This window comes from Acipenser ruthenus, chromosome 26, assembly GCF_902713425.1.
Source record: "Acipenser ruthenus chromosome 26, fAciRut3.2 maternal haplotype, whole genome shotgun sequence".
In the NCBI taxonomy this organism is placed as follows: Eukaryota; Metazoa; Chordata; class Actinopteri; order Acipenseriformes; family Acipenseridae; genus Acipenser; species Acipenser ruthenus.
This window is the reverse complement of record NC_081214.1, coordinates 2901572-2914816: the sequence shown is the minus strand read 5'-3', so window position 1 is coordinate 2914816 and position 13245 is coordinate 2901572. Positions and strand designations below refer to the sequence as shown.

General features: G+C 44.3%; 1 protein-coding gene across 1 annotated transcript in view; it reads left to right on the top strand.

Moving 5' to 3' along the window:
* The first annotated feature begins 3294 nt into the window (after nucleotides 1–3294).
* LOC117429285 (leucine-rich repeat-containing protein 75A-like) overlaps nucleotides 3295–13245 on the top strand; it is a 32358-nt gene continuing 22407 nt past the window's right edge. The window contains exons 1-2 of the mRNA XM_034907079.2: nucleotides 3295–5031; nucleotides 12546–12674. Of these exons, the coding sequence (XP_034762970.2) occupies nucleotides 4759–5031; nucleotides 12546–12674 (402 nt within the window). The 5' untranslated portion in view covers nucleotides 3295–4758. The remainder of the gene's footprint in view (nucleotides 5032–12545; nucleotides 12675–13245) is intronic.

Sequence of the window (13245 nt, the reverse complement as noted above, 5' to 3'; positions counted from 1 at the left end):
ATCAATGAAAGCAGCAATTAAATTAATCATAGGAGAAATCGCCTAATCAAACGAGCGATTAGTTGGAGCACATTTCAACGGCTGCTGTGGTATTTGACCTATATTGCAGAATCTCAAGCGTTGCTTCTATAGCTCTGTATTTCAGCAGACTATTTCAGCTGCTTTGCATATGACCTGGATTGCTGCACATAAACGGGTGCTCTAAATAAAGCTGGTATGGTCTCAATTGCCTGTTTTTTAACTGATGAAATTCTGTGATCTGACTTGATTATAACCCTAAGTATATACAGCCTGACTGCTGTTTAGCTTCTGCAATCGGAACTCCAAGAAGTTCTGACCAGGCTTGATCCGGCTTGGCTGAGATCAAACCCACTACTCACAATCCAAAAGTACTGTGTGTAGCTACTGTGCTCCAGGTGGGGTTCTCCAACAGCGCTGCATTATCCAGCACATTCCTTCGACAGATATCCCTTGTCCCGTATTAAATCGTTTCGAGACGCCGTTTATCCGGTATTTCAGACGATGCCTTATGCAAGCCAGTACCTGTCCCTTTTCTACGATTGCACGGCATGCATATATAGCTTTGGCGATGAGCCGTTGCAATGCGAATCTCGGTTCAATGGGGGACTTAATAACTTGGAACACGGCTCACCCAGCTGGCTCGTGCCTCTTTCGCTTGTTTAGAAATGAAGTTTAGACTAGCTGCAAACTCCGGAGTTGCAGTAAAGAGACGGGCAATGCAAATGTTTTATTGCTATTATGAAACGAAGGTGATGTTTCTGTTGCCATGCAGTTTCTTCGCATGGCAACAGAAAGTGCGTTTTAAAGGTCTGGCATGAATTCTCACTGTTGTTAGGCGCTTCGCTCGGTCTGCATTGTTTTCTCTAGATAACTACATGCGGTGGCTCCAGTTCTCCCAGGCTCCCTCCAGGATCGTGAAGAGTTGGTGCATTTTAATGAGGTGTTTGCCTTCATTTTCTCTGTGCAGCGGAGCCTGGCTGAACCTCAGTCTGCAATCTGAAAGTGCCACCAGGATCCAGCAGAGTGTGATGCATGAAATCACGAGAACACTCGGAGCTGTGGACAGGAACACTGAAACGAACGAGCGTACGGGTTCCAATTACTATATAGTTCTTACAAACACCGACACCCACTGTGGTATGCTGTCCTTTGCCTTGATGAACCTCGCGGTCTGTGAATTAGGGTTTGACCTGAGTTTAAACTATTGTTTTTGTAACGTGTAAATGCATTGTATTCATATTTGCTATGTATTCAAAGTTCTCCATACACACAGACATATTTCAATTGCTTATGTATAAAACAACAGGTGTTTGATGGCTTCTTAAATAATAATCGATAAAAAGATGTTAGAGTACCTAACTCGTGCATTTGCAAAAACACAGTCTTTCAAATATTTGTGTTCACGATTTATTAAAAAAAAACACACACATTCATTTCAATAAATATAATACAAATACGTGGATGTATAGGTGTTAATAAAGCTGGCAAAATCTGATACAAGCCGTTATTTAAACATGTATTTAATTGACAGTTCTAATGACATTCACTGTGGGCAATCCCTATGACGAACACTAGGGGGCAACCTAATGATATGTAATGCAAGTCAGAAAACAATTGAACAGGAGGAAGGAATGGTGTCGCCGGTCCTCTTTGGAAACTAATTGCGCTGAGCTGATAAAGTTTGACACTTCTTAAAAGCAGCGTGTGTGTGTGTGAGAGAGAGAGACAGAGAAAGAGACACACACACAGAGGGATTAGTGACCTCATCTGTGTGAATGAAGTCACTTCCTGCACTTTCTCCAGTATATTTATGTAGGCAGAGTTGCACGTGGTAAACCGTTCCAGGCTGGCATTAGCATGTCTGCCAGTCTCTGAAAATGCTATTTATTGTGTGCAGAATGACACTGCAAGCTCAGATCGTTTTTTCAAGGCGCTCCCTTTTTTGCTTGTAAGGTCTCGGTCCCCCCACAGCTCTCTCTTTTAATCCTTCAGCCCGGTATTGCAGTTCGAAGGGCAGTTCAGATCTGGTGTAAAACGGGAGTTCACAAGTATTCTATTATCTCCGCACACAGCAGCTTTAGGGCAATAATCGAGGTGACTAAATTCAGTACTGGAAAGTCAACTGTGTGTGTGTTTGTTTCAATCCAAGGGTATAGGCCTACTACAGCAATGTGCACATGTGTGTAATAATACATAGTTATGTCAAAATATGTGCTATATGTGTTTTCACTTTTCCTTTGATCATTGTGGTGCTGAAGCAGCAGCAGCAGCAGTAGCAGTCTAGCGCCTCCTTGTGGTAAGCCCAGTCAGTTAACAGAGCGTGCCAGAGCTGTCCTCCATTCTGCGTGGTGTTTCGATTGAAAGCAGTGTCGATGACGCATACCGGTGACACGTCCGTTTGTTTGAGTGGAGCAGCCTTCCTGCTATAATACGATTCCTTCTGTTTGCATTACAAGAGGGATGGTTTCAAGGCTGGGGATTTTAAAGACAGTAAAAATAGGTTCCACATTGCATGACTCCCTCGTTATACTGCAGATGAGGTAACCCCAAATACAATTGGTTCGCACACCCCAATAAACATCCCATTATTTTGAAAATGATGGCTGCATATCCAGAGACAGTGGTGGACGTGCTCGGACTGATCGATTGAAGAGCAGCTCACTTATATCTTCGCTGTATTTTCTTCTGTATGTCAGCGTGTATTCAGAATTGATAACACGCTCATGCGCCCTGTTTAGGGGTGCATTGCGAAGCACGTCCACTTGTAAGTTTTAGCTGAATTATTTCCCCTTGATTACTAAGAAACTCACCTGCTACCATCACCACCCAGCATTACACAGTGACTGTATATTGACTGACCAGTCCAGTGCAGGTGTAGAGATCAAATAACGCGCTCCCCCAGTAACTCCTGTGAATATTTAATAACGCAGCGTACCAGTGACAGTGTCTCTGTGTTTAACATGTATAAATGAATTGATACAATCATAGTTTCTATCGCAATGCCATCATTCCCAGGACTATGTCTATCTGTCTCGCCCCTTGGGGCTTGGAAAAGAGTCACGCGTGAGTCTGTCTGTCTGTCGTGTATTAAGAATGGTTCTCTTCTTCGGGTATTTCTGCTGAGCTGAAGAATTTCAAACAAACCAAACCCTCGCCTTTCTGCTAAGTGCTGTGTTGCTGCTTGCTTGTCTCGCTGCCCAGTGAAACTGAGGCAAACCCTATCCCTCCACCCCTGCCCGGACACACAGCCAGAAGCGGCAGAGGCTAGTACCGCATCCACACACGAACACACGCTTACCATCCACACGCACACACGCAGGAGCTTTCAGGCGAGAGTCAGGGTCTCGCTCCGGTTCTGTTAGCAGAACTATGCGCAAAGCTAAACCGAACTAACGATATTCAGGCGGACTGACTTTAAAAGGGAGAAGTGGAATTCATAAAATAAAGAAACACTGACAAGCAAATCTTTCAGCACAGAGTCAAGGAAAACTGAAAAAGAGAAACCACTGGAGACGATCAAGTAAGTGAATATAACATTGTTCTCGTTCTCCTGCTTCCACCTCCCTCGCTCCCACCCTGTCATCGATGGATCTAAGATCGCATTCGTGGATTGTTCTGCGTCCGAGAGAAAACACCCAACAAATCACTGTCCCGCATCAGCGCACCAGATCAGAAACGGTGGGTGGGACTGGGAGTGAATATCTGTGATCTCTTCTGTACACTGAACCTAAACAGCGTACCATTGATTTACTACAGTGTGCATATCCTAAAATCTGGATCGCGTACTCGACTTACTGGTTCATAGTGTTAATCTTATCTGGAGATTTTTTTTTGTTCCTTAAAAAATATAATAATGTTTTATAAGCATGTTTTTAAATGTCAGATAACGACGGGACTTGCTGAACTTCGCGTTCTGTGACTCGAGGAGCCGAGAGCGAATCGACTGCCTCGACAGGTTTGTTTGTCAACACAGAGAACTACGCGGCTGCATCTGGAGACAGCAGGAGGGACGGGGGACGCAGCTGTGACGCGTTTCTTGCACAATAACCACGGGCTGGCGAGTTCTCCACGCAGTCAAGGATCATACAGGAGCCCTTAGAATGAGAAAAAAACACGAGTGAAAATGAGATATTTTGGCGATTGGGTCATATGACGCGACTGCCTGTCTCCTGCTAGCTGTGTGTGTTTTAAATATGTTGCATTCAGAGGAAGTTGGCGTATCGGTGCTTGCCAAACGAAGATAACCCTTTAAAGAAAGTGAGGTATGTGCTGTGACAGGAAAAGACTAACATAAAAACAAACAATATGAAAAAAAGACCGACAACCTGCATGAAGTGAAGTGAAACCGCAGTCGCCGCGCTGAATAGGAAACCCAGTTGACGGGCTATTTTGATGGCACAAGACGTGACACATAAGACCTGTTGCCGGTTTGCTAAATATGAGCACGGCAAGGCATTTAATAAAGATGCGGCGCTGGTTTGGATTACAAGTTTAATGACGTGCTTATAATGTATCTTCATTTCAAACCGCTGTGGCTATAATAACATTTTTTTTTTTTTTTACTGAAAACGAATTTTTTTGCCAGTTCTCGCCACCACACGAACTATTGTTTAAAACTTACACAGTTTAAAGATATACTATTTATATATACTTTTGATAATTAAAAAAAAAAAAAAAAAGTTTGTATGAAGGTTGAGGCGCTGGAGCGCGTTGCTCTCGGTGGATTTTTCTCTCACCATGGGCACAAAACAAACCAAAGCCAGCGGCCAGCAAGCTTCTGAAACCGGGGACAGCCCTCCGCACGGCCAGGGCTCTCGGAAGAGAACGCCCACAAAGGAGCGAGGGGGGGACATGTTCGCTTCTTTCATGCTAAAATCCGGGGACAAGTTCGGCAAGAGCGGGACACCCCCACCTTACCAGAGGCGCATTGGTATGATCCAGGAGATGATGATTCTCGCCAAGCAAGGCAAGCAGGACGAGACCACGGAGCTTTTCAAAAACTTACGACAGGTGAGCGAGAGAAAGTATTCTCGAATGTTACCTCCGTGACGTACCGGTTAGCGGTCTCGCTCCGGGGGCGCTCCAGCGGCGGAGAGAGGCACGGGCGCGGCACCAGCTGCAGACGGGATGGGCTCCTGCGCTGCTGCTGTTAATTCAGCGCTTGTAGAATTGATTTGAGGATGGCAATGACCCTTATTTAAAACGGACCGTACTATGTTAACGAGTGTGCCATTTGTTTGGTCACGCTGGAAGCGCAGTTCAGTCACCCCTTTACCAAATATGCATGACCATTCTGCGGGTTTCTCTCGCATATCCATTTACCATAATGTGTTTTCTTTTCACTATGCTTTACCAAGCAGGTGAGACCAGCTAGCAGTTGGGAATTGGACCAGATATCTTACTTGTCAGCCGGCAGGTATATCAAATCACAGACAAGGTTTTAAAGCAGTTTAACTGTTATTTTTCATTGCTTTATTTTATAGTGGATCAGCTTATATTACCAAGTCACCTAAACCAGCACGACCAGTTTAAAACCAGTAAACCACCAGCTGTGGGAAGCATGCACCAGTGGCCAGTACTGGAATCAGAGTCATTAAGCGTTTCCACAGTGGACTACTTTTTAACCATGGTCATGTTTATAAAGCAAGCTGCCCCAATGGTAACCCCCAGTGAAGGGCATGGGTGTGGATGGCAGTGAATTGAGGGTGAAGTAGCTGAAATGCTCGTCTGCTTCACTCAGATTCGTGTACGTTGTACTGCTGCTGTGTGTTGCATTTTGACAGCGGTTGTGCCTGTCTTCCATACTCTCTGAATCCATGCAAGCGCACACACCCGTTCTTCAAATGGATTGGGTGTTATTACTCAGGCAGTGTGAATGTAAGGTGTTGGAGAACCTGGGAGGCAATGGTGATTAGTCGGTCTGGAGTCTAGGTCAGCTTCATGTATTCTCTGTCTTTTGCATTCTCTGCCTAAATTAAATCAAACCTTGCACGGGCATTTTCAAAAGCCTCTGGACACTAAGAAAGCACGCACATGCATATTATAAAACATAGTAACCTGTTACATGCATTAAAAAAACCAGCAACCTTATAGTTCAACAGCAAATAGGCACAGAGCTTCAGTCTAGCAATGAGCAAAGACAGCCTGTGTCACTGGGCTGCGCCTCGGGAGCAACCAAGGACTTTTTAATTGATGCTTGCAAAATAAATCCATGGTGAGAAGTCATTGATTATGAATTGATGACCCTCCAGTTATTGAACGTGTTTTCTGACCTCACGGCTCAGAGTTGAGGATTTCCAGTCCGGACCAGCACCCTCTAATGGGGAATTAATCAAGGAGGTGGCCAACGCTAGCTCAGCGCCTCCTAATCTCAGCGATTGGAGATCTGCCTGGCAAATTGTACTGTATTTCTGCTAACCGTGACACCCAGACAGGACACAGTTAATATGGCATCGTGTTTCTCATCACAGTAAAGACATGCTATTTGGTGCATTGAGTTTTGTACAATGTAGGTAGGATTATAAAAAGGCTTTCAACTAAATACTGTGTGAACCTCCAGTTGCCCCTGTTTGAAATGTGTAAGTTCAGTGATAGAGTATCGCAGGGAGGATGATAAAGGCACTGCCTGTTCTTGAGAGTGAAAACGTTACTGTTTGATATCTGGAAAGATGAGCTGTTACTGCTGGTAAAGGCTTAGGCTGTCATTACCGCTTGAAATTACTTTGAAATTGTAATGTTTAGGGAAAGTGGAGTTTATAATGAGGGATAAAATAGTTTCCCAGCAGAAGCTGGTCTCCTGGTAATGTCGTTATTTTCACTCAATTAACCCTCAGGAGGTAATACAGAGGTCTGGGTACCGATTGAAAACACGAGCCTCATATTCATTCCATTGGATTGGATGTGTTTCCTTCTGATAAAATCGGTCATCCGTGATCGCCTGCTTGTGTTTGACTAGATCATATTTCAATGAATGGTCTTAGGCCAAATGTGTTTTGAGGTCAGGATTGCTTGGGCTGTCTCAAATCTACGTTGCCATTTAAAGTTTCAATTTTCCTCTTAGTTTAAAAGAGGGCTTAGGACGACCACGGCTCAACTCGAAACCTGATTGGCTGAGACGATTATTATTATTATTATTTATTTCTTAGCAGACGCCCTTATCCAGGGCGACTTACAATCGCAAGCAAATACAAATACATTCAAGTGTTACAATATAAGTCATACAATAAGAACAAGAAATACAATAATTCTCAAGTGTGACAAACCACAATTCAATAATACAGCAGATAATAGTGAAAGTTACATCAGGATATGATTAAGTAGTGATAGTTACATCAGGATATGATTAAGTACAAAATACTACAGATTAAACACTTGGGAGATTACAATATTCTGAGGTACAGGATTAAATGCAGTAAAATAGGGAGCAGATAAGAGCAAAATAAAGCATATTTAATTAGGGGTATACTAGTTTTCTTTTAGACCAGATCAAAAAATTTAAAAAAGTTATTTAATAATATTGGTCTCCCCTGTATATTTGCTTTCAGACTTCCATTCAGCCCGGGAGATTCCACTAAAGAACTGAAGAATGTTCCGAAGACTCTCTAATGATGTCAGACAGTTCCAAGTTCCATCAGCGAGCAATTTTAAAAAGCATCCCATCTTTTGTGTGCCGCTGTAAAACCGACAATTTAAAACGGTCTAAACTCCCAACGCTGCGACGTCTCCGGAGCTCAGGAATAAAATAAAAAGGGAGAAGCAAATAAACATCCGTGCCTCAGTCGACAGGAGCGCTTTCATATCCCCCTGGGTAACGGCTGTCAGGGATGGTAATGGGTTTGGTAGGAGGAGAGCATGTTTCAGAGCAGGGGTGGGGAATAACAAGCTAGTTGGTACACTAATGCTGTATTGATTTACTGGCAGAGGCTGACATATCAATACAAAATAAGCAAGCACGTTTCTGGGCTAGCAGCTACTGCAGTGCGAGGATCCGTGCCTTATACCAGCCAGGGCTGATTTGAAGAAGTTAACTCAACATGAGCTGCTCCTTAGCACTGAGGTGTTGAAGTCAGGCTGCTATGCATCATATACTAGACCCTCCCTGGTCAAAAGTCACGTCAAATTGCCCATCAATTGGATTTTGGTCAAACCTGGGCAGGGTGTTTTAACAAGGGTTCATGTCATTGTAATACAGTAAATATGTGTGAAATCGCTTTGGGTCAATATGGACAAGATATAGGTATGATATAGACAAGGCCAGAGGTTTAAGGACAGCATGTCACCTGTCTGTTATAATAAAAACAGTGACCGATTCTCTACACGGTTTCCTAATAAAGTGGCCACACTCCCATAGTAATACCAGGACACATCGAGTACTGTTTTTGAAATCTGTTGCTTTTGCTGGCATTGTGTCCCAAGAGGAGGGGCAGGGGGAATCATCCTGCAGATATCCAGTTTGTAGATATGGTGCCTCAGATTACATGAAGCAGCTTGATTCTTTTACAGTAATGCAAGTGCACGGAGCAATTAGAATGATTGCATTCTGATAATCCAATACACACAGGCTCATCCTGGTCTAATTGGAGTCCTGTGTTGTTAGGGTATGAGTCACAGAGGAGGCAAAACAAACAAACCAAAAACAAAAAAAACGCAGTGGTGCAGTTTTGCTCGAGTTCTGGAAAAATGAAATTTTTTTTTTTCATTGAGATTTTAGTGTAATGGAAGAATATGATTTCTTTCTTCTATGATTACAAACCCTTGCCCTATAGAGTAGACCCAGTTTTGCATTGACCTTACCCTTGTCTTTAAGTGCCCCAGCCTCTCACTCTGCTCAGAGGATCATTCAGGTGCCTGCCTGCCTGCCTGCGCGAAGGGGAACGTTTTCATAATGATCTCATTAAATAAATGAGAACGGAGCTGTCATCCTGAGCAGTGATGAAGGTTAGGCGCGGGGAGTCGGGGGCACGCTGCTCCGTTTTAAACACATCATTACATTTATTATACAACAGTGCGCGTACGGGAGCAGTCATTTGATTTCAGGGAGAGCGTCTCTGTTCTGATTAAGCTGATAAGGTAGCAGAGGAAGCCGTGGCAGAGAGAGAGACCGCAGACGAAAGGAAATGCAATCCCTGCCATGTCAAGCAGTTTACAAATGAACGATCGCTTTCCGTGGCGGAGTCGGCTACTCTTTCATCTCTCGGAGTTTGGAGGCTCATTATTATTCCGCTCCTTGTGGATCAAACACTACTGCCTCCCCCTGACCACTGAGTGTTGCAACATTAGAGACCCTGCATCCATATTTATTCTGCTGTAATTGTGTGCGTTCTGTCGAGCTGGTTTCAAGGATTGAGAGTGTGTGAGCCCTCGCTCCCTCTCTATTGATCCCCAGCCAGTGACATTGATAAGCAGCCACCCACGCGATAGCAGAACCAGAGCAGATAGACTGTGAACAGGGACACAGGCAGCAGCCGGGAGAGCTGACATGCACTGGTGAGCTGTTATGTTGTAACTGTTATATTAGCAAGCAGGGTTTACCGGTGATAAGTTAAGCATGTATTTGTGCGTGAAGGAAAGCACACAACAAGGATTCAAGCAGAACTGAGCAAGTTTCAACTGATTCCAATAATCAGAAGTCTTTTACAGCTTAATCATTATCCTTATACACAATAATGAGATCACTAGTCAGAAATGAAGCAATGACATCAGTTAACAGTTTCAAGGAGGTGTGAGACAGGGTGCTGGTGTGTGCTCATGGAGGATCTTGAATGCTTCTCTATGCCAGCACTTTATACATTATCCTGGCTTGCACACCTGATTGCTGGCTTATTTATAACTTGCACCAGGTCAGGTGAGGTCAGTTTTATTGACTCTTTCTCAGGTAATAAAAGATCCCTGATTGCAGCCAGATAACAGCATGCTTTGCACAGCTGCACTCATAGTTTTGTCCTGGTCATCTTTTCATTAACACTTACACAGGGCATCTGGAGGCTATTTTGGTAGCGACTCTGATTGCAATGTTGTTTTGACTGGTAACAAACATTCTAAGGTTGTAGTTCCATCGAGGGGTTCCGGTGACTGGATAGACCACGAGAGCAAATGCGAGCCGGGTAATTACAACCCCCCCCCCCCAAAAAAAACAAGCAAACAACACTAGGCTCCGACAGCTGAATTAACGGCTTCCGGCTGTAATCTCATTTGCCTAAATTACCTGCATCATTGACTCATTATGTCTTAAAATCTCTTGTAATGAAGTCGGCAGAGTGTGACAGATCCTCTGCTACAAGAAACTGGATTGTGAGCACTGAACATCTCTACAAAGTAGCAGGGAGGAGAGGAGAGGGGAGAGGAGAGGGGAGAGGAGAGGGGAGAGGGGAGGGGAGGGGAGGAGAGGAGGAGGAGAGGAGAGGGGAGGGGAGGGGAGGGGAGGAGAAGAGAGGAGAGGAGAGGGGAAGGAAGAAGAGAGGGGAGGGGAGGGGAGATAGGACTCAGTAAAGACCATGCTGTTCGATCCATTCCTTATTGGGTATTGTATCTGTCTATATTTCTATAAGAAATAGAAAACCTGCCATAACACAGTAAATAGTGCGTAGGGCCAAGACAAGAAAGCATTGTTAGGTTATTTTTAGAGGGCAGATCTCTAAATCACTGATTAAGATTGCGTCTTGCTAAAGAATAACTGCATGTTAATTAAACAGAACTCTTTCAGACCTGTCGAGGAAAGTCAAGCCAACTCAAAGCTTCAGACGGCTCTTGTACAGTAGTGTAGGAAAGATAACTCTGTTTAGCAGATCACTCAACTAATCCACGGTACTGTGCTTGGATTTGTTTAAATGCTGATTTTCAGTGTAAGACACTGAAACTATGAAAAGAGTATTTCTGTTAAGTTACTTAGTGCTGAAACCCCCCCAGTCTTCTTTCAAAGCGGACAGCATTAATCCCTTGTAGCTCTCCCAAGCATGATGTAACCCTGTGCTTGTATTGGTTTTACTGACTGCATTAATCAGTGCTGAGTTGTGAAGCTATCAGGCTTTGCCAGTGTTCACAGCTATAAAGTATGCATTCCAGTACGATGTTAACATTTCTGCAGTGCCTTGAAATACCTCAAAGCACTTTGCAAAGCAAGCGAATGACAACGCAAGCCAGCTGGGGTGATCAATGCCCTCAGCAGTTCATTCCAGTACAGCTGCAGTTGTTTTGCACCGGTCTGTGTGCCATTTTTGATGAATTATGCTGGGTGGATTTTGTAAAGTGGATAAACATTATTTAAATTAATAAAACATGAATAATAGTTTTGGTTACTCTGTGCCCTGAAGGCATCTAAACGAAACCTTCTGTTGTATTTAAATGATTATAATTCTCACGGATTGAGATCCAGAAAGTGTTGGTTTTTATTTAGCGGTCTTTGAGGGATGATAAAACTTGGGACATTTTAACCCATGAAGCTGTTCTAACAACAAACACGGAAATAATCAAACTGGCAGCTTACTAAATGCAAGCAAATAAAATGAGAGGATGCAGTAAGCGATCGAAACGCTGAGAAAAGTGAGCCAGAGGTCGTGCCCCTTGGCATCTCTCCTGGCATGCGTTCTCTCGCTGGCATGCGTTCTACCAGTTTATTTACATGCCCAGCCCAGCCCACCCAAGCCCAGCCCAGTCCAGCCCATTCCAGCCCAGCCCAGCCCATCCAGCCCAGTTGAGTCAGGGAGTCTTTCATTTGCTCCATCTTCACCTTGATTTATGACTTCACTGCAATGAACTCTCCCCACACGACTGCGGGCGCTCTTAGTGTAATTGAAAGAGACAGACACAGCTTTACACTCACTAATCTCAGGGCTGTAACTATAATAACATTCACACTCAGGACTTGTGTCCTTCTCGTGGGAATCAACGCTGTTCAAACAGCGAGCCGCTCCTCCTGTCTGATTTCATGCAGTACTCGTCGTCAGCCGAATGTGTCTAATTGAATATCGGCGTGATGTTTCTCAGGGTAACCTTGTCACATTGTCACCCTGAAGGCAAACACGCAGACGTGTGCGGCTGCACTGGTGTGCACGGTGCATTGACTATAATGAAGTGCAGGTTTACTGTTCGGGTCCCCAGAGATGCCATGGGATCATCGCAGTCATGAGGACTGGGGAGAAAGGAACTATTTCTGCAGGTTTTGAGATATACAGGCACACACACACACACACACGCAGACACAGACACACTTACTCCTGCGCTTTTCTCACACACACACATACACACCTAGGTTATTAGTGTTTGTAGATGTGTAAATGAGTATTATTCTAAATGTTAAATAAAAGCCCCCCCTCCTCCTAACACACCCACAATTTAAGTTGCTTTAATCTGCAAATTCAATTGAAATTCTAAGGTAACTCTTATAAGTCAGTTAGATGAATGTTTCAGCTTGTGTCGTCTCCAGTGTATTAATATGAGCGTGTTCTCATTGTCCTGCTGGTCAGGGCTTCGCATCCTCCCATCGTTGTGTCTGCTGATGTTTCTTCTCCTTGTCTTCTCTCCGGCAGGATTTAGGGATGGAGTCGACCTCTCTGGACGATGTCCTGTATCGGTACGCCAGCTTCCGAAACCTGGTGGACCCCATCACCCACGACCTCATCCTCAGCTTGGCACGCTACATCCACTGCCCCAAAACGGTAGGGCGACGCAGTCTCCACTAGGGGGGGTGTGCTGAGACGCGTACTCAGGAATTGCCTTTAAGAAGCATTTATCAGCAGGTGTTCAATAACTCCATTCGTTAACGTGTTGATTTCAAAACAAGAAAGCGGTCCTTCCCTCACCTTTACAACAGAGTACCAGCCAATGGCCATTAAGTTCCGCGTGCAGTGTTTTAAAAGCCGATTGGACGCGCTGATATTCTACAGTGAGCATCAGCACACTTCCAGTCCCCCCTCGTCATCACTTGCATGTTTTAAGGTGGTTAGCTACGTTTTTAGGGTCAGTAATAAACTGTGGGGTAGGGAGGGTGTTCCTTATTGCTCACCGCTCAACTGTCTGGACAAAAAACTACGTTTGATACGTTTGATACCCCTGAGCTCCGTTCTGCTGACATGCAGGCAAATTTCCTCTATTTTATCTTGGCGAAAGCAGAATCCAATACTATAATATCAAGATCTGTAGGAATATTTGAGCAATCCGGAGATCCCTCAGACACATGCACACGCGGCAGCATGTTGTTATGAATATTTGATTTGTGTCTGATGGTAT